We start from the raw sequence: 27,124 nt of genomic DNA, 5'->3' as shown, positions 1-27,124 counted from the left end.
GCAAAGAAAGCCTATCTGGCATAATCCTATTGTACTGAATAATCTTGACAGTGATCAACATATATGTATCTGAAATCATTTTTCTTTATGAAAAATCAGTCACTTCTCACGCATATCTTCAGGAATTATTCTAACCATTGACTCAGGTTAATGGCTGAATTTGTATTATCTGGAGACATTTCATGTATGAGCTTGGTCATTATGATCTGGTGGAAGGTAGTGAAGCTGAAAGGGTAACAGTGAAGACTCATTTGATTCCATCAGGATAGGTGCTAGGTGATTGTTGAAGAGGTAAAACTAACCATTAACTTTGGTGAGAAGAGATTTTCCTCATCTTCTAAAGGGCAGTTGGGGTTGAGTTCTGAGAATTAAGCTAACGTTTTACACATTGAGCATGGGGTTGGGAGGCAAGCCATAAAAGGGAAAGAAGAAATCAAGCCATTATCTATAGGTAAGATAATAGATAGCAAGGTCCTCAAGGGCATAGACTTCCATTTATTCATCTTCTGAGAGTTTAGCACCAAGTCTTGAGCAGGACAGGCTGTCCAGTATAGTCAAGTAAGTGAGTAGCCCTTAACTGAGGAGAAATGGATACTCAAAAACTGGAATGAAGACATCAGTGGGAAGGGAAAGGTGAACCATGTTGGGAGGCAAAGATTCCTATCTGAGAAGAGTGATACTCTGAACTACAGTGGATGAAAAAGCTAGCTAGGGCCTTAAATGACAGTGGTTGTGCCTAATCTGGACGACCTTTGAACCTCCTTCCTTTTCTGTAAAATGCAATAGGCAGGGACAAAGACATTCAAATGATGGTGTCAGAAGCCAGTCTGCCATTCTTTATTAGCACTGCCTACCCTACCTTTTAGTTTATTTTTATAATTACTTTTGTTATTGTTGCTATATACACAGCAAGACATGCACCAATTCAAACATTTCTACCTATGCAATCCAGTGACAGTGGTTACATTTTTCAAGTTATGCAACCATTCTTGCCCTCCTTTTCTGAATCCCACCTTTCAATATTAGTGACACTGCCTTACACAGCCCCAGTGCCGTGCCCCTGGTTTCTTTGGACTCATGCTTTCTAAGAGAAGGTTTGAAGAGATTAGTCTATTCATGCGGAAGCTCTTTGAGGCTGCTTCCTCCAATGCCGAGTCCACTGTGAATATTTGTTGAATTAAGGACTTATGGAGATTACTTACTTCTAAGATTGCAAAAGGAAGTAGTGTGTTGAAATAGGAAATGATATTGCTAGGAAACCTTAACTCAGTATTCTGAATGAAGCATGATGTCAGACTGTTAGTTGTGTTCAAGATAGATGAGTATTTCTTTAGAACAGTAGTTCTCAACCTTCCTAATGCCTCGACCCTTTAATACAGTTCCTCATGTGGTGGTGACCCCCAACCATAAAATGATTTTCACTGCTACTTCATAACTAATTTTGCTACTGTTATGAATCGTAATGTAAATATCTGATAATGCAGGATGTATTTCCATTGTTACAAATTGAACATAATTAAAGCACAGTGATAATCACAAAAACAATATGTAATTATATATTGTGAAATATTTATTTCTAATGACAAGTAAATGAAATTTTGTCTTGAAGCCTCGTGTAGCATGGGTAACAGTCTACACACCAGGCACCAGTATGTGGGTGATTCTGCATGTGGGCGGACTCCCCTGGAGATGGATAGAGGAGCAGTGTCTGAGTTCCTAAGACCATTGGAAATATGTGTTTTCTGATGGTCTTAGGCAACCCCTGTGAAAGGGTCGTTCGACCCCCGACTCACAGGTTGACAACTGCTGCTTTGGAGGGAGAGGAATTTTGAATACTGGTAATATGGGAGCTGGAGCCAGTGAGAGAACAGTTTGTTCTCTGCGGGAGCAAGGCTCATATTGATGACATGTATGGCCCAACAATAGGAGTGGTAAGATAAATCTAAATTCCACCAATAAGATTCATTGACCTTGGTACAGCATGGGCAATTCAACTTTTTAACTACTTTAAGTGATAATTGCCACCTGCCTATTACTCAAGTCAAAATCAGGGACTCGTCTTTGGTTTTATCTTTCCTCCCTTTCTATACCCTCTTTAAGCATGTCCTGCCTACTTTGCATCCAGCTCTACTGCTACCACCTCATTCCAGCTCCACAGCATCTTTTATCTCAGCTATTCGCAGCAGCCTTCTAGCTTACTTTCCTGCTTCTATTCTCCACTCCCACCGCCCATTCATTCTCCATGCCGGATTGTTTTATGTGTCAGATCCTGTTCTCCTCACCTCACCCCAGCACCTATGAAGAATACTTCTCATGTAGTTGAAGCTCACTGTTTGTTGAGTAAAGGAAAGTTATGATCATGAGTCAAAGTCTTTACAGACAGCCAGCAAACTAGGTCACCTTTATACACTCATGGCAAGGTGAATTACACGTTGGGCTGCTAACTGCAATGTCAGCAGTTTGAAACCTTCAGCTGTTCTGTGGGAGAAAGATGAGGCTTTCTACTCCTGTAAAGAGTTATACTCTCAGAAACACACAGGGACAGTTCTACTCTGTCCTATAAGGTTACTTTGAGTTGGAATTGACTCGATGGCAGTGGGTTTGTTTTTGGAGTTTTGGAATCCAAACCACACATTGTCTTTGTAATGACATTACATCCTTATTGTGGCCATGGCTTGGTTAAGATTCATCTGGTTTCTCTCCTCTTATCTTGTGACTAACAGTTGACACCTTTTTTTAGGATAGCTAGCAAAGCATCAACGCATTTGTGAGGCTAGGAGCTAGCAAAACCAGCCACCCTTCATTGGTAATGTAAATCAAAAGTAGCCGTAGGTACAAAAGATATCACGCAAGTTCCTACACTGAGGTCTGGTTCAGCATAAGTATGAAATTATTACAAGTATGGGGTTTTTTGGTGGGGACACTAATTTTTTATGTGCCATAAGTTATGTGAAGGTTGGGTAAAAGCTATGGATCTTTTACCCAGAAAAATGTCCATATATGCACAGACATATAATTTTATAGTCTTTTGGGGAGTTCTAGCCCAGTGGGGAGGAGATATGTGTAGAGTGAAAGTACGTATCTAAAATTATGTTATATTTGAAATAGGTTAGAATTTCTGTTTTGAAATAGAAACTATAGAAGTAAAGTGACACAATATTGGCAGATAGGGACTTTGCAAAAATGAAATTATATCTGTGTCTTGATGAAGTGCTAGTATCCTAGCACTGCTGAAACAAATTCCACGAACTTGGTGGCTTAAAACAACCAAAATTTATTCTATTGCAGTCTGGAGTCAGGTTTTCAGCAGAGTTTGGATACTTCTGTAGATTCTGAAGAAGAGTCTATTCCATGCCTCTCTCCTAGCCTCTGGTAACAGCCATCAATCCTTAGCGTACCTTGGCTTGTAGAACCATTGCTTCAGTATCTGCCTCTGCTTTCATATTGTGTTTCTCCTCTATGTCTTTGTCCTCTTCTTATAAGGCTTCCCTAGCGTTAAGGCTTATATTAAATCCAGGATGATTTCATCTCTTGTCTCAATCTTTATTTGATTCTATTTGTAAAGATCCTGTTTCCAGATAAGGTCACATTCTGGTGTTCTTGATAGATATGACTTTTTGGTGATGTGGTGCACTGCTCAACCTTCTATAATCTGTGGTTTTTATCTGTGATCATAGTGGAATCTGAAGCGTGGTTTTGTTTATCAAAGGGAAAAAATGGAGCGATGTTGGCAGACTTTGCCTTGTCTTTTTGAGCAGGTAGAAGAGAAGGGAAGGTCAATCCATCATATGTATAGGCCTTTTCTTCTTAACCTAGAGAGTGACCATTATACAGATGCACGGACAGGTAGGAGGAGACGTTTTCTTAAAGCAGTTGCCCAAGATGAACAGTGCCCTCTTCCTGTTTCACTTCTTTGTAGCATCTCTACAAAACAGAGACTGGGAAAGGAACTCATTGATAGAAGTTCTTAGAAAACACCATTCTTTTGTACCCCCTCTTTTAGGTTCAAGAAGAGCTGTTATTTCAGAATTTATGGTCAGGTTCTTGTATTCCTGGTGTTTTTATTATCTCAAACCAGCATCTTTTGGAGAAAATACTAAAGCAGAAGGTATTTTGTCCAGCCACCTAAGCAATATGGCAAGTATATACTGCTGTAGTACCAGTGCTCTTTTTTATTTTTTCCCCCTGCACAATATATTAACTAAGCAGAAAATTTAAAAGAACAAAGACAATAAAAGTAATGTTTCCTAGTGGTAGTTTGAGATATTTCAGGAGAGATGAGATGTGAAGAAAAGCACTGGCCATATTTAGAAAGCTGCCTGAAACCCAAGAGCATCTATTGAAGTAAACTTGATGACAGACTTTTTTCCTCTTCATGAATCATTGTATTCCTATAAAAGCGAAAATTCCTCTTCATCTAAACAAATGGCTCCCACATCTGTTTTCTTCATTTCTCAAAAGGGTGTCTCCAGCTTGCACTTTTTTAAAAAGTGTTTATCTGTTTAAAATGAAATTTTAAACTGTCAAAAGCAGTTTATATGCGTACATCAAAATCCAAGTTGGTCTTCAACTGGTAAGAATTGGTTGTGAATGATCTGATGGTGATGGTGGGAAGATGGGGAGAAAAAGGAAACCGATTGCTTATTCTTTATGGATAAGAACTGACTGTTGCGTAACCGTTGTTCTTCAAAATTTACTTATTTACATTGTATTTTATACACTCTTTTGGTTCTCGGGGATTGGTTAGGTAGATAAATTCCTCACTGATTGCACATCCCAAAATTTTAATGCTCTGGAATCTGAGTTCTCAAATATTTTATGAAGTAGTATCAGGAAAATGAATCTTCGTCCATTGTCCAGGAACTGATGTGTGTAGTTCATTGTATTTTGCTCCATAATCAAATTTCCCCCACCACATCACTAAGGGAGATATTCTCACAACTGAAGCGTTCTTTCTCTGTCAGATGTGAGTCTGCCTACCTCTCAAGGCAGTTGGTTTTATCTTTTTTTAATCTCATTCTGTACTTGTGTGACAGGCTACCATGCCCTTGAACCCACCCTACCATTTAAAAATAAAGAATGAGAAGCAGCTGAAGTGGCGGCTCTTCTGCAGCTGACAGGAATCTGATCTACTGCTTGGATTCTCTATCTGAGTACCGACATGCCAGTGGTCTGTGGCTTGCTCTAGCCATGCCATTTGCAGTCACAAGGTTTAAGAAGGTGGGGGCAGAGGAGGTCGCCTGCAGGTGAAAAATGCCAGTTTCCCATATGTAAAGGTCACGTGGAATGGGGTCCTACTGCTGGGAGCAGAACTCCTAGCTTCTCCCTATCCAGTAAGATTTCTGGGCCCTGATGGAAGGAAGGGCCTGTCTTTCTGAGGAGCTTGCTTAGGATTCTCTCACTCTGCCCACCCACCCCCCTCCCTCCATCTACAGCTGTCTGTTCAGTCTCCGTCGTGACTGGGTCTGAGGTTAAAAGTCCATGAAAACTGTGTGGTGCTTGATGCTACAAAATCTAATGCCTGACAAAGGCGATTCATCATTTACGACTTAGAGGGTTTTTCTCTGAGTAGGAAGCACATAAAAACCGAGGGAAGCCCCCTTGCTCACCACAAGTTTTTTTTTTACTGGGTGTGAATCTTATTTGCTACAACATGGCACCAGATAACACATGAACGAACACACACACACAGCTCCCCCTTACAAGTGCAGCAGAGTGGTAGGGATGGGGTAGCTCTGTAAGAGCAGTAGGAGCCTCTTCACTTGTGAAGGGAATTGATTGGTGTCCAGTCCTCCCCGGAGCCCATCAGGACTGCCCTGGGCTGCTCTAGGAAGGGAGCCACTGCAAAGGGCTGGCTGGCTCTTTGCTGAGCTGCAGCCTGTAACTGTTTTCGTTCCTCCTGAAAAGGCAAGGGGCTCTCCTTTTTGACCTTGTTTAGAGGCTTGAAACAATGATTTGTTTAGGCAACAGCCACCTGTTAGCATCATTCTCATTAAAGGTCACTGGATGTTGCCTCCCTGTCTGACTGTGGCTCCCTGCATCAGATTTGTTGATGGCCCCAGGTTTATATGACACCTGCCAATTGTGCCAGAGAGAATGAAGATCTGCTCACTGCCAGGGAAGGGAGAGACTGGAGGGGGACCGAGAGCTGGAAACCCATGGAGCAGCAGCTACTCTTGCATCATTGCTGTGGATTTGGTGCCTCATTGCCTCATCTCCCTTTATTCCTGCTGTCCACATTTCAGTGGGTTCCACTGTTATCTATATGCTGAATTTCCTTTGGTTGATTGATTCTCTGTTGAACAAGTGAATGGACTTCGTATACCTGGAACTCCCCATTCTATCAGCTGAGTATCTTAGCTTCTGCCTGCTTCCCCATGGTGTCCATTGAGATGTTGCAGGCATATACTGTCCAACAATTCCCAAACCATTTTTTACCCTATCTCCCCATCCTGTCCATTCCTAGATTCCATGTCACAATAAATGAGAGCACCATGTATCCAGTAGCTAAGTAAGCCACATGAGTATCATTCGTAACTCCCATGTCTTCCTTTGGCCCCAAATCCAGTTGGTTGCCAAGCCCCATGGATTCCAGTTCCTACGAATCTGTGATTCCATGTCTTTAAAACCATTCTATGGTGTAATTCAAGCCTCCTTCCTGGACAGTGCCCTCCCCCTGCTGCCACCCCCAGTCTATTCTCTGCATGTTTTATAACCAGAGACACATCTTTTTTTAAAAAAAATCTTTTTATTGGGGGCTTGTACAATTCTTATCACAATCCATACATACATCCTTTGTGTCAAGCACATTTGTACATTTGTTGCCATCATCATTCTCAAAATCTTTGCTTTCTACTTGAGCCCTTGGTATCAGCTCATTTTTTCCCCATTCCTTCCCGTTTCCCCCTCCCTCATGAACCCTTGATAATTTATAAATTATTATTATTTTGTCATATCTTACACTGTCCAATGTCTCCCTTCATCCACTTTTCTGTTGTCCATCCCCCAGGGAGGAGGTTATATGTATCTCCTTATAATCAGTTTCCCCTTTCTACCCCACCTTCCCTCCACCCTCCAGGTATCGCCACTCTCACCACTGGTCCTGAAGGGGTCATCTGTCCTGGATTTCCTGGGTTTCCAGTTGCTGTGTGTACCAATGTACATCCTCTGGTCTAGCCAAATTTGTAAGAATTGAGATCATGATAGTGGGGGGAGGAAGCATTTAAGAACTAGAGGAAAGTTGTATGTTTCATCGTTGCTACCCTGCACCCTGACTGGCTCATCTCCTCCCCGAGATGGGGAGTGTCCAGTAAGGGGGTGTCCAGTTGCCTACAGATGGGCTTTGGGTCTCCACTCTGCACTCACCCTCATTTACAATGATTTTTTGTTTTTTGATATCTGATACCTGGTCCCTTTGACCCTTCATGGTCACACAGACTGGTGTGCTTCTTCCATGTGGGCTTTGTTGCTTCTGAGCTAGATGGCTGCTTGTGTATCTTGAAGCCTTTAAGACCTCAGACGCTGTATCTTTTGATAGCCAGGCACCATCAGTTTTCTTCACCACCTTTGCTTATGCACATATTTGTCTTCAGTGATCATATCGGGAAGGTGGGCACCCATTGATAAGATTTTTTTGTTCTTCGACACCTCGTGGTCACACAGACTGGTGTGCTTCTTCCATATGGGCTTTGATGCTTCTGAGCTAGATGACTGCTTGTTTACCTGCAAGCCTTTAAGACCACAGACGCAATATATTTTGATAGCCGGGCACCATCAGCTTTCTTCACGACATTTGCTTATGCACACGTTTGTCTTCAGCAATCGTGTCGGGAAGGTGTGCATCATGGAATGTCAATTTAATAGAACAAAGTGTTCTTGCATTGAGTAAGCATTGAGTAAGTATTTCAGTGGAGATCTAATGTCCATCTGCTGCCTTAATAATAAACCTATAAATATATGCACGTAGATCTATTTCCCCACCATCTTATATAAATATATTTACGTATCTACGTGCTTGTATTTAGATCTCTATAAATACCCTTTGTCTCCTAGTTCTTTCCTCTATTTCCTTTTACTTTCCTCTTGTGCCACTATCATGCTCAGCCTTCATTTGGGTTTCAGTGATTTCTCTCGGTTACATTGCCCTTGCTGAATCCCTACCAGGCCTCTCACACCCTCACCACTAATTTTGGATCACTTGTTGCTCCCTTGTCCCTGGGTAGGTCAACACCACCTCCCTTCCTCCACCTCCCCCTCTTCCATATCCCTCCGGAACCATGGGAACCATCGGTCCGTTGTTTTCTCCTCCAGACTGTTTATCCAGCCTATTTTTTTTCCATACTTTGATTATTTTTATTTAATAAAGGTTTCTACGACTGTATAGCAATACTGTTTGACTTATCCTGTTATATTCAATCATAAAACAAATACATACATATCAGTAGATGTACCATATATTGTCCAGTATTAAACCATTATAGATGGAAGAGAAAGAATGAAAAATCTGTTTACATTTTACTCAGTGTTAACAAGTAAATTCTGATTCATCGTGACCCTTAGGATGGAGTAGAACTAGGCTTGTGGGTTCCTGAGGCTGTAAATCTTTTTTTTCTTTCTTAATTTTAATAAATCATTTTATTGAGGGTTCTTACAGCTCTTTTTTAAAACATTTTATTAGGGGCTCATACAGCTCTTATCACAATCCATACACACATCAATTGTGTAAAGCGCATTTGTACTTCATTCTCAGAACATTTTCTCTCCATTAAACCCCCGACATTAGGTCCTCATTTTTCCCCTCCCTCCCCGCTTCCCCCTCCCTCCTGAGCCCTTGATAGTTTATAAATTGTTATTTTGTCATATCTTGCCCTGCCCGACCTCTCCCCTCACCCGCTTTTCTGTTGTCTGTCCCCCAGGGAGGAGGTCACATATAGTTCCTTGTAATTGGTTCCCTCCTTCCTACCCACTCTCCCTCCACCCTCCCTGTTTCGCCACTCACACCACTGGTCCTGTAGGGATCATCCGCCCTGGATTCCCTGTATTCTCAGCTCCCATCTGTACCAGTGTACATCCTCTGGTCTAGCCAGACTTGCAAGCTCGAATTCGAGTCATGGTAGTGTGAGCGGGGAGGAAACTTTTAGGAACTAGAGGAAAGTTGTATTTGTCACCGTTGTTACATCGCACCCTGACTGGTTCATCTCCTCCCCGAGACCCCTCTGCAAGGGGATCTCCAGTGGCCTACTAATGGGCTTTGGGTCTCCACTCCACACTCCACCCATCATTCACTATGGTAAGATTTTTTGTTCTGATGATGCCTTACACCTGGTCCCTTCGACACCTTGTGGTTGCATAGGCTGGTGTGCTTCTTCCATGTGGGCTTTGTTGCTTCTGAGCTTGATGGCCGCTTGATTACCTTCAAGCCTTTAAGACCCCAGACGCTATACTTTTTGATAACCGGGCACCATCAACTTTCTTCACCACATTTGCTTATGCACCCATTTGTGTTCAGTGATCAGTTCGACACCTCGTGATCACACAGGCTGATATGTTCCATGTATCCAGCCTATCTTATCTAGATAGATCTGCAGAGACAATATGCACCAAAAAACAAGGCATAGCAAGACAAAGTGACAAAAGAGAACATAATGATGCCAACAATAAAGAAAACCAATGACCCATAAAATAATAATTTAAAGAAAATTTTTTTAATTTAAAAAGTAGGAAAACCTGTAAATAGATCAAGGTCTGATTTTTGCCCTCTAGGCGTGTTCTCCAGTCAAGTCTGATGGAGTGCTACACTCTGGCCCCAGAGTCTATCCTTTGCACTCTCTTGGGAGCTCCCTGCTCTGCTGCATGCGTGGGGTCAGACCGGGCCAATCCTGATACTGAGTCTCCAGTGTTGGCCCTCATAGGGCCATGGGTCAGCGAGGGATGTCTTCAGAGACACTTCTTTAAACTAGCAATCTGATTATGTCATTTCCCTATTTAAAGTCCTTGATGTGACTTCAAGGCTTTTCACAGTTGGACCTTTCTCCCTACCTCTCTCAACTTGCCCTTACCAGTCTAGCCTTATATATTTCCTTTCCTTCTTTTCAAAGAAGCCTTTTTCTTCTTTTTTGTTTTTTTCATCACCATCGAGCATTTCCCACTGTCCTTTGAATCTTCTCTCTCTCTCTTGTTTTCCCTCATTTCTTTTCATGTTATTCCCTATGACTTATATTTCCTTTATATGTGAGCATCTCCTGTGTTCTTTTCTCTGATCTCTACCCCAGGGGAATTGTGTGCGTGCGTGCGTGTGTGTGTGTGTGTATGGTGTTTATGTATGATTCCTCCCCCAATCCCCCACAGTTGCCTATGTGGTTATCTGCTTCATTCGATGGTATACATTGAAAGAAGGAAAGGATCATATATGAACCATTCACTCTTGTGTTCAGAAAATACTTGGTGAATGAATGAATGACTCACTTATTGAGGTCCTAAATAAACAAAATATGCTTTGCTTCATGTATACCAAATGCTTGAGCATTGGCCATATTACTTAGTGGGGAGTCATAAGGTTCAAAAGTAAAGTGAATATTTTAAAGCAGTGAGGAGCCAAACCTTGTATTGTTTATATATATATTTTTTTATTTTGTCCATCTTGTATATCTTGGTTATAAATGCCTTTTCTTACCTTGATATCTATCTGTTCTTTTCAAAACATCCCCAATTTATCCTCAGGGAAAATGGAGAAGCTAATAGGATATTCATAAGTGTGAATACAGTTAATTCCTGCTATTAGAGGTGGCCATACTCTTTTTTAAGCAGTTTTATTGACATAACTCACATAGCACATTCAATAGTTCAGTCAGTTGTGCAATCACCGCACTTAATTTTAGAACATTTTCTTCTTTCTCGTATTCATTGTGACTACGTTCTCTGCAATACTAAGCTATTATTCCTAGGTTCCTGCAATCCTCTGGTCACAATGTCTTTTTCAACCAATCAAAACCTAACCTTATTCTTTTAAAAAAATTCTTATTAGTTGGGACTTCATACATATATCATTTCATATTTCAGTCACATCAAATAGAATCATACACTTGCTACCACAATCAGTTCTCAACCATTGTTTTTCTACATAGTCTCCTTGACATCATCTCCCTTTTACCCCACCACCACTGTACCCCTTGAACCCCAAAACCCTTATTCTGTTTGCTGTCCGTAAAGGTTCATCAATCCTGGGTTTCATATACCAAAGAACAGAAAAGCACATAACACAACTTCAAGAGGGTGACTTCCATGGACATTAACATCTCTGAGATACACTCTATTATGAATGAATAAAAATCAGATAAAACAATACAAACCAAAAATACAGAAAATTTGGGAAACCAGATCAGATATAGCTTGCATCATAGGGGGGCTCTAGTGACTATATATAACCTTATTTTATGTGTTTTTCAGAATAACACTATGAGTTGTGTCTGAACTACAATTATCTAACACATGCTTCCTCATACAGGCTTCTTGTATGCACTTTGGAACACTGAACAACACTTTTGCACTACTGTTGGGAGTCATTTTAAGCAGCAAAATTCCCAATAGAAAGCATAAAGATGTGGAAAACTGGCAATAAATAGACTATGAAAAGTCCACTTGCTTAAAGTATGAGCACTACAACTAGAAGGCAGAGTGGCACCTTTTTCTACTGCAGTTAAGAACATGCATGTTGTCACTCAAATTTTACATCACTCTGCACATGTCCATGAATGGTTGTGAAAGCACCGCCAGGTATGGATAAAATAAATTTTACCAAGTAGGCAAATTCATAAATACAGAATCCATGGATAATGAGAATTGACTGCACATATTTGATGGATTCTTAAATATTTTTATTTTAGAAGCATGCTTGAGCATGCACCTACAACAAATCTATCTCTGGGTAGTTGAAAACAATTATATTTTCTTAATGCTAGACCATCTTCCTGAAAGATTTTTCTTTGAAGTAGGAATCTTGTTATTTTAATCATAGTTAGCACATAGATTCTTTCTGAGCAAATCGAATGATGGGGCAAGGGATACTACTACTTTGTCGAATAAAACAGTTACTCGAGAAGAGCCTATACATAGTCTGATCATTGTAAAACAGAACATTGTAGAAGCAAAATTTAGCTTGTACTGAGCCAAGAGAGTTAGCCTCTTGGGTGTGTGGCTCAAAAAAGTTCCACCTTCTTCCAACCAATGATGAACAACCCAAGGACTATCTTTCTACACTCAAATCCTAAAAAGGAGTGTCCCAGAAGGTGGGGTGGGGTGGGGTGGGGTGGAGCTTCTGTCAAAATGGTAACAGCAGCAATTCTGTCTCTCTCCAACTCCAGGCTCTCCTTCTGGCCTGCACCTCTGTGCACTTAAGTGTCAGTCCAGGTACATGTGATGCCTATTAGATATGCCATATAGGGGAACCAGGAGTAAAAACTTTTCTTGTCAGATTTTCCCATGACCTCAGTTATGAAGAAAATGTTGCAGATTCTAGAAAATGCTGATGTCCTTTTTAGCTATAAGTATTGTCTTGATTGCAGTACTTCGGAATCGCCCAACTTCATTATCTGAGCATAGCTAGCCTGGCGCCTTCTCAAATAGACAATTATGATCAATTAAGTACTTTTAGGCCTTATAATATACTTAATTTTATTAGTCAATTATTTGTGCTTTGAAAGAGTTAATGGTAGCTACCCACGCCATTATTAGAAATTAGAATACCCCAAAATAGAAAGGCTATTTCCTTTGTGTGTGGCACTGCAGTGGAAAATGCCAAGCATAGTTTTTACTAAGTTAAAGAGTGACAGAAGGCGGAGTGGGGGAGAAAGTTACATGTAAATCATTTAGCCATTAACCTAATGGGTGGATTTATAAATCCTATTACTATAAGCCCTTTTCATTTCCACTGAGGCCTGGTGCATGCTTGATCCCACTAATGTAAAATTCATTCCGTCTAAGTGATTACTGAAGGAAGACACTTTGAGTCAATTTTAATCAGGTTGGGTGAAACTTGCTTGAACGCTGATATTCACTAAAGTACGGACAGAGTTTGGCCCGAGTCTTAATTAGCCTCCCAGATGAGTTAGGCGAAGAGTCAATCAGGGAGCCCACGCTGAACCTTTTGACACGTACATGTTTTTCTGTGAGGAAAATACACCAAAGGGACTGGGAACATCAGCCTCAAACCAGGAGGCAAGAACTTTGGGGCGGGGGGTGGGGGGGTCCAGTCTCATGGACCAGATATGAAATCTAGGATCTCAGAAAGGTTTGTTTCTAAATGGTTTAATGGGAGTATCTTCATTGATGCTTGTCTTTGGATAAATTGACATTTCAAATGTCTTAGTCCTCTTTATGGAATCTGATGGAACATGTAGACCCTTCACCTAGAAAAATGAATTTAGGTGCACCTTCACTCTTTACCAATTTGTAGTTTTCTTGACTTTACGTTAATATCTACTGCTTTGGTTTTAATTTATATATCTTTTTGTTTTGTTTTACTGAGAATTGATATTTGAGGATGGGCTTATCCTTGAACTTGTGTATTGGCAAATAGACTTGGCTCAAGTACAAGTCAAAGGCAGCTCTACAAGGTGTCCAGGTCCCTGTGTCAGATATAGTCTTGAACATGGCATCTGTGCCCAGAAGTTTATGTGAAACATGGGATATGAACTTCCAAACTGGAGGTTGGTGTGGAGGAGGAACAGAGAATCAGAATGTTGTAAAAGGAAGAGTTCTTTTCAAGGTGAAGACAGAGTTCTAAAAAGTCAGACTGCAAAGCGGGCTTTAAAAAACCCACAAAAATGAATAAATATTGGGGCTGCGGCGAACCAATAGAAGATAGAAGTAGAAGTTCACTTTTCACTTCACATATTCAAAGCCATAATTTGCGGTATTTTAAAGGTTTTTAGAGCAAAATTAGAGCCCTGTCAAATTGTAGGGCAATAATTGAGAGATACTCATAAATATCATTAAATGTGTCTGTTGGGGAGGAGAAACTGTTCAGAAAGCTTTGCTTATTCAAAGCGTTTTATATTCTTTACACATGAACTACCAGAAGGTCTAGGTTGTAAATTAAGGATTTAAAACAAATACATTTGTCTGGGAACAAACGTTATATGGGAGAGGTACGCTTAATCAAGTTTATAATTAACGGGCCTTTATCGTTGGGGGAGACATTTATTTCTCTGTATATTTGTTTATATAACCTGCATGGTGTGTGAGTGTGGGCTTACAGTGGATTCACTTTGCACTCCTTGCGTGGAGCTCGTCTTTACATGTGTACTGTGTGTGTGGTTTCATTGCTGCTATTTGTAACCAGCTTTAGGAACTTCTTGTGACGATGGCATTGCTTTTCTCAAGCTAGCCTCTTGGCATTTTTCTCCTTTTCCTGTTGGTGTTGGGTGCTGTCATAAATGACCTGCCTAACTGAGTAGAACTGCCCCTTAAAGCTGTAATCTCTTCAGGAGCAGATCTTTCTCCCATGAAGCTGCTGGGTAGGTTTGAGCTGGGCAGTGAAGTGCTTACCTGTTGTGCCACCAGGGCTCCTTCAAACTTCCCACTGCTGTTGAGTTGCTTCCACTTACAGCGATAAAACCATCGTTTTGGGGTGCCTTCGAGAGTGACCTAGCGTACAGCAGAACAAAACGCTTCTTGGTCCTACACCAGCTTCATAATTGTTGTTATGCTAGCCCAGTGTTACAGCTACTGTGTCAGTCCATCTCATTGAAAGTCTTCCTCTTCCAAGCACGATGCTGTTCTCTGGGAACTAGTCTCTCCTTGTAACATGTCCAAAGTTCAAAGTACCTGAGTGTCACCATCCTTTTATGGATGCTTTTATTTGTTCTGTCAATATTCTTTGTCAACACCATCATTCAACTTGGGCCAATTTTTCTCCTATCATCCTTATTTATTGTCCAGCTTTCACATGCATATGAGACAATTGAAGATATTATGGCTTGGATCAAGCGCACCTAAGGTCCTCACAGTGACGTCTTTGCTCCTGAGCACTTGAAATGGATTGTATGCAGCATATTTTCCCAGTACAATACATCAATTGATTTCTTTACTACTTTTGTGAGCTTTGACTGTGAAGGAAACGAGAACTTCAGAAACTAGTCACTGCTTGTGCCAGGCATTGTTAGGTTTAATGACTAAGGCATGATAGATATCCACTTTTAATTGCTTCAGTCTCTTACTCTTAGCTTTTATAATTGAGTGGTGTGTTGGTGTTGCAGTTTACATAGATGACCTTGGGTGACATCTCTGCCATCGAGTCAATGCTGACTCATAGAGAAGACCCCCTGTGGATGTCCAAGACAGTAATGGTTTACAGGAGTAGAAAGCCTGGTCTTTATCCCAAGGAGCTGCTGGTGGTTTCGAACTGCCAACCTTGCAGATTGCAGCCCAAAATGTAACCACTACACCACCAGGGCTGTTCATGACATAGGAGTAGCATACTCATTAATATCATAGGATTGGGGAAGCCTGAAAATATTTTTTTTGCTTTGGACACAGATGTCTGTGAATTTATTTATTTTTATTAATAATTTTATTGCGGAGACTCTTACAAATCTTATGATAGTCCATCATTCAATTGTACTAAGCACACTTGTACATATGTTGCCATCAATATTTCCAAAACATTTTCTATGTGAGCCCTTGATATCAGCTCCTCTTCCCTCAACCCTCGTGAATCCCTGATCAGTTATATATTATTGCTGTTATTTCGTGTCTTATACTGCCTATTGTCTCCCTTCGCCCAAATTTCTGTTATTCATTTCCCCTGGAAGGTTGGCTTTACATCCAACCTTGTGATGGGTTCCCCATTTCTCCCCTTTCCCTCTCCCTGCCCATCTCCCTACCCTCGTGATATCACTACTCCCACTACTGTTCCTGAGGGTTTTATCTGTCCTGAATTCCATGTGTCAGAGCTCTTATCTGTACCAAGGTGTACTCTGGTCTAGCCAGATTTGTAAGGTAGAACTGGGTCATGGTAGTGGGTGGGGGCAGGGGAAGGGAAGCATTCAGGAATTAGACGAAAGATGTATGTTTCATCGGTGCTATACTACACCCTGGTTGAATTGTTCCTTCTTTGTAACCATTCTGTGGTGGGATGTCCAATTGTCTAAAGATTGGCTTTGGGTCTCCCAACTTCCCTCATTCACATTGATATAATTGTTTTGAATCTTTTGATACCTGATCCTATTGACACCTCATGATCACACAGGCTGGTGTGCTTCTTCCATGTGGGTTTATTTGCTTCCCTACTAGATGGCTGCTTGTTTAACTTCAAACCTTTAAGACCCCAGATGCTATATATTTTGATAGCCAGCACCATCCATTTTCTTCATCACATTTACTTATGCACCCAATTAGCAAAAAGACATTTCTGACAGCATGAAGTACCCTGTAAAATAAGTAGAGTCTGAGTAATAATGAGTAGCTCAGGCGCTATAATGGTAATGTGTTGGATTTCTAACTGGTAGCAGTTCAAAACTACCATCTGCTCCATGGGAGAAAGGTAGCACTTTCTATTCCCATAAAGGGTTACACTCTCGGAAACTTACAGGGGAAGTTCTACCCTGCCTTATATGGTCACTATGAGTCACTGTCGACTCAATGGCAGTAGTTTGGCTTTGGGGAAGGTGTGTGTTTGTACGTACGTATACAATGCCTAACACGTACTTGGCACTTACCTTGTATCAGAGACTATACAGAATAGTTGGCATGAGTTGTTACAGTTAATACTCACAGTAGCCCTATTGTAAGGAAGGTTCTCTTGGTATCTCCATTTTATAGACTAGAGGCTTTGAGAAGTGATATTGTTTGCCCAAGTTCACAAAGACTATGAGTTGCTTCATTGGGCTTTGAAATAAGTTAGGGAGCTTAACTTCGGAGCCCACATTTGTAACCACTGTAGAAAAACAGCATGTGAAAAGTACCAAGGCAAGAAAAGTACATGACTTGTTCAGTGACCTCCACATACTTTGGGAAGACTAGATGCAAGGATGCATGTGGGAGGTGGTAGAACAGTGGTTTTCAACCTGTGGGTCGCAGACCCCTTTGGGGGTCAAATGACCCTTTCACAGGTGTCTCCTGATTCATACCAGTAGCAAAATGACAGTTATGAAGTAGCAACAAAAATAATTTTATGGTTGGGGGTCGTCACCACAGCATAAGGTCATGGCATTAGGAAGGTTGAGAATCACTGTTAGAAGATCAAGTGAGCATCAAGTGGATGAGGGTCATCTCAGGCCAGGGAAGGAGCTTGAGTTTCATTTTAAAGAAGGAAGGTGTTGTATTTTAAGGAGTGTATAAAAAAATGCCTTGCAAAGAAGTGGTGAGGGTCTGAGGGAAAGATGCGCAGATACAGAGGAGAATCTATGTTGGAAAGGGACAATGTGATGTTGGGCTTGTGGACTCCTTGGGTTAGAAAGGAAGTAGTATGATAAACAACTTCTATTGTAATATACAGGACAATTTCCCATGACAAAGGATTATAACAAAACAAGACTCACTGCCATTGATTCAATACTGACTCATAGTGACCCTAGTATAGGGCAAGGTAGAACTGCCCTTGTGGATTTCTGAGACTGTACACTCTTTACCAAAGTAGAAAGCTTCATCTTTCTCCTGAGGAGCGACTGTTAGTTTTGAACTGCTGACTTTGGTGGTTAGCAGCCTAATAATGCATAATCGCCACGTTACCAGGAATCCTTTGACAAAGGATTAGCCAACCTAACATCAATAAGGCCTACATTGAGAAATCCTGGTATATATGCATATGTATACTCTTTGGAGCAAGAGGGATCTCAACAGATGTTGATATTTTTATGTACTGAACATATAAGTATAATCCATTGCTCTTGCGTCTACTCCAACTCATGGCGACCCTATCTGTTACAGATTACTAGTCCTTTTTAATTTGCCTTCGGGGTAGGGCTAAACCACCAACCTTTGGGTCAGCAAGCAGTTACAAACTATGCTACCCAACCACCATTAGTGTATATATACAGGTAGATGCATACCCATTTACACCAAGTGTATAAAGATGAATACTGAATTCTGAGCGTGTGCATATTTCTAGTTATTTTACCACCTCAGAAGCCTCAAAAGTAACTTATTAGAATGTGGAAATATCTCCTAGTAATGGTAATTATCCTTGTTGGATATATTCAGGCCTCCTTTGCTTAATATTAAAGAAATGAATGTGATTGAAAGGTAAAACAACCAAATATGATTAAGAGACATTTCTAAATGTCAAACTTGAGTTCTAGATTTTTTAATTTGGGAGAAATCCCAACCCTTTGTTTTTATAAATGAGCTCTAGAGAGAGCGCTTGTTCCCAAATCACTTGACTAGCAATTGGCTGCTTAAATAAGTGCTCAAATTTCAGGCCACTGGCATTTCAAAAAAGTGAATATTTGTATAACTGTTCATTTCTGTGAAATACTTAGTCGCATACAATTCTTTTTCTTCAACCTAGCTCAGTTCCGAAGAAAATTCTACCCCCTCCCATAAACCAACAAACAAGCTTACTGTCACCAAGTTGATTCAGGCTCATAGCAACCTTGCATAGGGTTTCAGATCCAGTCTTATTTTTCTCCTGTGGAGTACCAGAGTACCAGATAAATTTGAATTGCCTAACGCCTTCCCTCCCAGCACCACCAAGAAACAAAACCAGACCCACTAGTGTTGGGTAAATTCTGGCTCACAATGACCCTTGAGGACAGAAGAAGAGTGCCCTTTTGGAGGAAGTCTCATCTTTCTCCTACAGAGTGACTGGCGCTTTTGAACTGCCCAACATCTAACCCACTATGCCACTAGAGCTCTTCTTTTCCTTTCTAAAGAAGGTAAAGCTTAAATCTGAAGGCAACAAGTAACCCATTTTCACACACGTATTAAGTAGTAGAGCTAGGAAGGAGACTTAGTAAATTCTGAATCCCTTGTGCCATGAGTGACCTAGAGAGAGGACAAGGAATAGGAACATTGGGGAAGGAAGTCATCTAGTAGAACGTGAATGAATTGAACAACAACCTTTCTTGGGCAATGCTAAAATCTGGAGCAGGGAAATCTTAAAAAGTGGTTGGATTAGCAAATCCCACAATATTTATATCCCTTCTACTTTCCCCTAACCTAGCTTTCAAAAGCATGCGCTTCGTTACCCTATTATACTAATGTTTTTGAAAGAAAGAATAATTCCCAGTTTATTTCCAATATATCAGTAATGGAAACCTCCTGAAGCCATGGAGAGTTCAGTTGTTTTGTTGCTGCATCATTTGGTTGGGAGTTGACCTATGTCGTGTTCACTTGTAGGCTTTTCCATGCATTCAAATACCTGCAGCAGGCACCGGAGCGGGCCTCCTGTTCGTGGGTGTTGCAGTGCTCTGTGTGTGCTTGTGGAATAGGACCTTTAGACTTTATTTTTATACTTTGGCAATTGGGTGTTTTTTTCTCTCTCTCTCTCATTTAGTGTTAATAAGCACTCTTTTTGTTTGCAGTGGCATCTAAAAATATTTAGCAACCTTCAAATGCATTACAAGGCAATAGTTTCCTGTTTTAACAAAATATGAAGAACCAGGCTGTACCCTGGACTTGTTAGAAGAGCCTGTAAATACATATATCAGTAGTAGTTGGTCTTAGGTTGCTGCCGGCATTAACCTGGGCGGACCCAGCGTGCTCTCTCTGCTCAGCAAATCATGTGGTGGGTGTATTCCTGAATACAGTATTTTCTTTAGAAGACATTTTTGATCATCTATTTACAATTTTCTCTTTATTCCCCACCACTCCTCACCAACCCTCAAAGGCTCAGATCAGGCCAGGGGTTGGGGTGAAAATACCATCTCCTATTATTTTAATGCATGCTCTCCACACCCCACCCCTTTCCTGTTTCCCCCTCCTCTTTTCTCCTAAAGGCACTGTTCTGCAAAGCTGGCAATGATTGACATGATGGCAGTGCTGTCATTCTTTTTAACCAAAAAAAAGTCATTTTTGTTCTAGGTATTTTAATAGAGTCCCATTAAAGATGTATTGCTGACTGAAATATCGGCATGAAGGGCTCTCACTGAGCTGAGCCCAGGAATTAAGAAGTCAGGAAATCGGCTGCTGCATTGCAAGAGAGCCTGTGTGACACCGAATCTCCTGATTGGGGAGATCATTACTGCTATTATGACTCGACTTGCGTAGGAATTTTAAATTCCATCTGAATGTCAGTAATAACCCTCTTAGCAAATTATCCTGAATAAAATCACGAAGGCATTTTATATAATAGGTGTTGAATTACTGGATAGATTTGCTAATTAAATACTCTTTGTTCTGCTGCAGTTGACATTACAGGGTAAGATCTTGAACAATTATTCTCAACAGCTGTACTTTGTTAAGGGAAAAATTAACCACAAAGTTTATTTTTTTACACTTGAAGTTGGCAGATTTTTGAAATGTGCTTGAAAAAATTCCATCATCCAATTGGTAATGAGTAGATAAATATGCAGGTGTTGCTGTGAAATCAGATAACTGCAGTCTGCCTTATTAATGATTTTAGCAAGTCTTTAAAGCCCTATTTTCTAGCTGTTGGCACTTCTCAAATGGTTTTCTGTCAGAATGAGTTCCTTGTCACTGTGACATGAACTTATGAACGACCATCTTGCAATCACTGTACCATGTCTGTCCATTAGACCTTTTTTTGTGTCCTTGTGGCTTTGTATACATATATAGGGGAGAACATCTGTAATGCATATGCTTTTAATTGTTGGCTTTCAGATCATCCATGTGGCCTGAGTTTTTTAATAAGGCAGTGGGACATAATGGGGAAAAGGCAATACAGGAGCCAGCTTCTAGAAATGCTTGACTAGTTCTGTTACTTGGGGCAAAATTTCAGAGCTTCATTCTCCTCGTCTGTCAATGGGGTTTATATTACTGCCTTCCCCTTAAAACTATTCATTCAGTATATTCGATAAATACTTATTAATGGAAAGTATCTATTAATGGTGACTCTCCACTGGCTACTGATGATTTGCCCACCCATTAACTTGTGTATTCCCCAGTGATTTTTAGCTGTTTGAATTGAGGGCTGGCCCTGAGGGCAGTTTTGGGGGGTGATTCTACTTATTAACACTTGGGGAAATGTTAGTGTAGATGGAGTACTGTGGTATCCAACATCTAGACCTGCTTAATCAGAAAGAGTGAGAGGGTAAGTGTTCCCTTGGTTGGAGGTTGTCTTGTATACAATGGACTGACAATTTGATAAGAAGTTTTGAGGACCTTGAACCTAAGACATAGTATCACCAACTGCTGTTGCGATCCATTGGAAAGATTTGAATGTCATACAGATAGTGGTTCAGCTTCCGTGGAGAACTATTTAGCTCTGTTTGTGAAAACATAGCCTTTGACTCAGTAAGCCCACTTGTAGGAGTTTATCCTGTTACTGACAGATTACTTGGGTAGAAGAATCGTATATTGAAGTATGATTATAATAGTAAATGATAAGAAACAACCTACATGCCATTATTGCTAGCAAAGGCTATCATGTTTGAAAAAGTATAGGGCCAGCGAAAAACCTGTCAATGAGATGAATTGACAAAATAGCCACAATAGACTCCAACAAATCAAAGATCATGAACATGGCTTAGGACTGGGCCACAATTTGTTCTGTTACGCAGATTGACCTCAACAGCAACTAACTATAGTTAAATATAAGTGCGCTCTCTTCATATAATAGAATACTATATATTCATCAAAAAAGAATAAAGTTATTCTTTTTTAATGTGTAAGCATGGCATAATCTCTAAAATAAATTGTTAGGTGGAAAAGCAATTATTATACAGTCTTTATAGTTTGCTACCATTTCTCTGCAAAACAATTACCAAGGGAAAATCGTTTTGGCAGCAGCCCTTGGATCATGTGTACAAATGGTTGTGAGTTGGTGGCAAGGTAGAATGAGGGGTGGATGATAGATCTGAAAGAGAAAAGCTCACATTGAAGGTGCAGTCAAGAGATGACATTGTAGATTTGGCTGAAGTTACGAAAGAAGAGTAGCAGAAATCAGTTGCTGAATATGCTGAGTTGCCATGAAAGGTTGACAAATTGCTCCTGCGGTATTTGACTTAGTAGGTAACAGTTACCTTCCGGAGTTGCCCATTGTGATGAGGAAAGTGAGGCTCAGCAAAGTGGAAGGGGCAGAGGGTGAAAAGAACTCTTGGTGAGTGGCTCTGTCCTATGATTAATGATTTGGGTTGATCTCATTCTTGCCCTTTTCCCAAAGGATTTGTCAGGTAGTCGCCCATAATGCACTTCCCTGTAATTTAAATGTTAAAAAATGAAGATGACTAGAAGATAGTGGTTTTTTTATAATAAGTTAACTTATTATTAGTGTATAGTAGAAAAGTAATTGGGATTGCCATGAGGCCTATCGGTCAACTCACAAAGTTTTTCAAAGTGCCCATTATATGTGAAGCCGGGAGTGAGGCACAAATGTGTCATACAAAGAGGCCTGAGAACTGGTCTCTAACCTTCCTGAGTCTATGTTGAGTTGGGGAGAGGACAAGCTATCAGAGAATACTAGCAAAGATCATTTAAGGGCTAGAAGAATGGTACAAGCACCAATCAGAAGAGAGGGAGCGCCATGGCTGGGTCTATCTGGTCAGTGCGCTCTTTATGGAAGAAGCAGGACCTGAGCTGAGAAGAGGACTGGTGATACTGGATGAGTGAAGGCATGGAAAGATGCGTCTGTACTGTATAGGGCAACTGTCAGAGGGTTGGGAGACTTTTCTTGCTGGTAGAGGGTTTGTGTAAGGGAAAGAGGGGGCTGTAATGGTAGATCATTCGTGTGGGTGCAGCTAGAGTTTACACTTCACTTGATCCTTGTACCCAGTGGGGAGACCATAAAAACATTTACGAGATTGTGAACAGCATGCTCCAGTGTATTGATCTCTCACCTACCATGAGAGAGACCCAGGTTGGATTCCCAGCCAATGCACTTCTTGCGTAATGTAATCATTACCTATCTGTCACTGGAGGTATGTATGTTTTGTCTCACAAGCATTTTTTAAAAGTTTCTTTGCCAGACATTTAAAAATTTATTTTTAGCATTAAAATCATTGGCTTAGCCAAATCAGAAGTCATACCCCTCTTTCACTTAAGGCCAGGGACAGGGCCTTTATTCCCTAAGAACAAAGGGTGATGAGCAGCTAAACAAAACCGGAAAATAGTAATAAGTGGGAAAAGGGTAATAGAAAGGAAAAGAAATGGGTCAATGTAAAAGACACTTGATTATAGGGCTCTATGTAGGGTTGCTATGAATCAGCATCGACTGAATGGCCGTCAGTTTGGTTTGGATTGTGGTTTTTTATTTGAACTTGGTTAGCAAGGAGAAGACTATGGAAGTAGGAGTAATTAATAGAAATAAAGTAAATTGATTCTCTGGCCCATTGGGAAGTGGCTTTGGGTCTAGATTGATGCTTCGAAAGGGCAGTAGCATACGGAGGCAAAGACCCCGGCTTCAGAGTCAGACTGCTTGGGCCATGTCCTTCTTCTTACACTATCAGTTTCCTTTTTATGATACTGAATACCATGAAGATTTGAAATGTTCTGTGAAGGCTTTTGTATTAATTGCACCAAAAAAAACCAACTCACTCCCATTGAGTCACTTCCAACCCATAACAGTCCTATATCTGGTTTCTCAGGCTATAAATCTTTTCAGGAGCAGATAGCCTCTTCTTTCTCCTGAGGAACAGCAGCTGGTGGGTTGGGACCAATGACCTTGTTGTGAGCAGTCCAATGCCTACCCAACAGCCCCACCAGAGTTCCTATTTAATTGTGCCGTTCTCGTTAAATACGGTATTAGTAGTGAGAATGTTCACGGAGAGCTGAGTTGTCAGAGGCTCCACAGTGCTCACAATGGCTGATGTTTTTGAAAGTAGGTTGTCAGGCCTTTCTTCTGAAGCACTTCTGGATGGGCTCAAATTCCCAATTTTCAGCTGAGCACACCAGTAATGCACCAGTAATGAGAATATCTTTATGTCATATTATAAAAGGATGTTTTTATTATGCATGCTTATTATATATAGACAGACACACACACCTTTTTTGCTAACCGCCAAAGGATAAGCCTGTATTTAGATTTTGTTGATGTTATTATTGTTATTTTGAGTGTAATAGTTGGAAAACCATTAGGAACTTTACAAAGCTATAAAAGTGAAAAATCATTGGGCGTTGCCTGCATCCTTGTGTTTCTGTTTATGTTTTTGTAATTGTGTAATGCATTAATCTTGACCTTTTTGTTTTATTTAGATTTTGATGCACACAAAAGAGATGGTACAAAAGGTAATGCTGCACATTTTCATTATATTAACAACTCTTAAAACACCATACTTGATGACGTTTTTGTTTTCAGAGGAAATTGTAACCCAAACAGATGGGAAATCGCTTCTTAGGATGCCTAGTTGACGTTTATAATCCCTTCTAAAGGATTATAGCTTTTTTTCTTTTACCAACACTGATATGATCTGGCCGCTGCTTGAAGCCTATATGTGACTGTTTCAAGCAAATTAGTAACAGTGCTAATTAGCGTTTACTTCCAGGCCTATGTGTTCTAGTGTTATTTGTGATGATTGATTTTTTTTGGCACTCTTCATATTCTACTAAATACTGTTTGAGACTGTTAAGTATTTAATATGAATTTGTGCCCCTGAATTTTAAAGATCCATTATGTTTCTGTTTCTGAAATTGCTTTGACCACTCAACATGTGGTGTTGTGGGTAAATACAGCTCCCCCAGTCTCTTATTCATTATTCCCATCCAGAATTTGTTTCTGTCGAAACTGGACACAGCTTTCCTGCCGTTCTACTCTATTTTAAGACAACTTAGGAGATCCCCCCCCACCCCCCTTATGTTGTAGTGCTTGCTTATTTGCTTCTGGGAGCTTAATCTTCAGTTGTCTGTCCTTGACAACATGGATCATAATAAACGTTAGAAAAGTTAATAGAACCTAGAATTTCTGCAGCATGGAAAAGCTTAAGTACCCTCATTTCATTGTGTACACTATATGGTCACTGCATTTGGGGTTGTTAAATGTTTATAATTTTTTCTCTTCATTAGATGAATCTTGACGTTATTTATGGAGATACTGATTCCATCATGATAAACACCAACAGCACCAACCTGGAAGAAGTATTCAAGTTAGGGAACAAGGTAAGATTATTTGATGGCATTATTGGCTTTACCTACTTTTGACAGTTCTCTGTTTACCACGGAACACCATGAATTCATGAATATGTGTCTTTATGACTTCATTTGAGAGTATAGTGTAAAAGTTTGTTTCTCTAAACAATAGATTGAAAGTCCACTTGAAAACAATATTAGAAGTTTGAGATGTGGTCACATTCCTGCTTAACATGTATCATTCATAAGAAGGTGTATCTTGATAGTAACCAGAGGCCGCTATCTGAGAAGGGCGCTAGAGAGGTTCCTGAGGCAGTAAGATTTCCACTCTGTGACTTTGGTGGTGGCCTGTAATCGAGGTAGGTAGTGGCACTAAAAAGAATAAAATAACAGTTTGGAAACAGTCCCTATCAGAGGAATATGAATTCTGCTAAAATTGAAGCAAGAATAAACATCCGATTTATGGTGAAGGTTGGGTGGCAAAATGGTGAAATCATTGATGCTTTACTGAAACGTATGGGGACAATACTTCAAAGAAATGAGCAGTTTACAAATGGATAGCTCATTTTAATAAGGAACGAGATAATGTTGAAGATAGAGACCACAATGGTAGACCATCCACATCAATTTATGAAGAATACATTAATCTTGTCCGTGCTCTCCTCGAAAAGGACCAAAGATTAACCAGCCAAAACAATGGCCAACACCATAGACATCTCAGTTGGTTCAGCTTACACAATTCTGACTGAAAAATTAAAGTTGAGGAAACTTCCATTGGATGGGTACAACAACTAATGCACCCAGATCAGCTGCAGACAAGAGCAGAGCTTTCCATGGACATTTTAAACAAGTGGGATATCAAGATCCTGGGGCAGTTCTCTGAAGAACTATAATGGGAGATGACACATGGCTTTACCAGTAAGATCCCGAAAACAAAACAATCAAAGGAATGGCTACTAAGCAGTAGAAGAAGTCTACTTAAAGCAAAAATTGACCAGTCCTGACTAAAGCTCATGGCAACCATTTTTGGGGTGCTCTGGGCACTTTGCCTGTTGACTTTCTGGAGAGCCAGAGAACAATTACATCATCTTATTTGGAGAAAGTTTGCCGAAGCTTTAGCAGAAAAATGGCCAGAAAAACTACACCAGAGAGCCTTCCTCACAACAACGATGATCATGCTCATTCTTCTCATCACACAAGGGCAAGCTTATGAAAGTTCTGAGGGAAATCATTAGGTATCCGCCTTACAGTCCTGATTTGTCTCCTTCTGACTTCTTTTTGTTTCCTAATCATAAGAAATATGTTAAAAGACTGCATTGTCATGGTTAAATTCCCAGGACCCTTAGTTCTTTAAGGATACACAGTTGGTGTCATTACTTATAAAAGTAAAGACTTATTTGTAGTAATATTCAAATGAATGTTATATGTAGATTATTGTTAGGTGTCATCAAGTCAATTCTCATTCATAGTGACCCCCATGTACAACAGCACAAAACACTGCCCAGACCTTCACCATCCTCACCGTTGTTATGTTTGAGTCCATTGTTGCAGCCACTGTGGTAATTCACCTCCTTGAGTGTCTTCACTGCCCCTGCTCTTTTCCAAGCATGAGGTCCTTCTCGAGTGATTGGTCTCTCCTGAAAACATGTTCAAAGTACATAAGATGAAGTGTCACCATCCTTGATCCCAAAGAGCATTCTGGCTGTACTTCTTCGATGACAGATTTGTTTGTTCTTCTGGCAGTTTACAATACTTCCAATATTCTTCACCAACACCATAACTATAAGGCATTAGTTTTTCTGCTGTCTTTCTTACTCATTAACCAACTTTCACATGTATATGAGGCAATTGAAAATGCCATAACTTGGTCGGGTGGACCTTAATCCTCAAACTGACATCCTTACTCTTAAGAAGTCTTGTGCAAGACATGAGTTAATTTCATGACTGC

General features: G+C 40.4%; 1 protein-coding gene across 3 annotated transcripts in view; it reads left to right on the top strand.

Annotated features, from left to right (window-relative positions):
- The window catches only part of POLA1 (DNA polymerase alpha 1, catalytic subunit), a 333,656-nt gene that overhangs the window by 113,460 nt on the left and 193,072 nt on the right, over positions 1 to 27,124 (top strand). For all 3 annotated transcript variants that reach the window (XM_045290755.1, XM_045290756.1, XM_045290757.1), the window contains exons 27-28: positions 24,307 to 24,339; positions 25,114 to 25,206. In XM_045290755.1, coding sequence (XP_045146690.1) covers positions 24,307 to 24,339; positions 25,114 to 25,206 — 126 coding nt within the window. The remainder of the gene's footprint in view (positions 1 to 24,306; positions 24,340 to 25,113; positions 25,207 to 27,124) is intronic.

The sequence above is a fragment of the Echinops telfairi genome, unplaced genomic scaffold (assembly GCF_000313985.2).
Source record: "Echinops telfairi isolate 266 unplaced genomic scaffold, ASM31398v2 ScPeMD7_53;HRSCAF=182, whole genome shotgun sequence".
NCBI classification, from domain to species: domain Eukaryota; kingdom Metazoa; phylum Chordata; class Mammalia; order Afrosoricida; family Tenrecidae; genus Echinops; species Echinops telfairi.
This window is presented reverse-complemented; position numbering and strand designations above follow the sequence as displayed.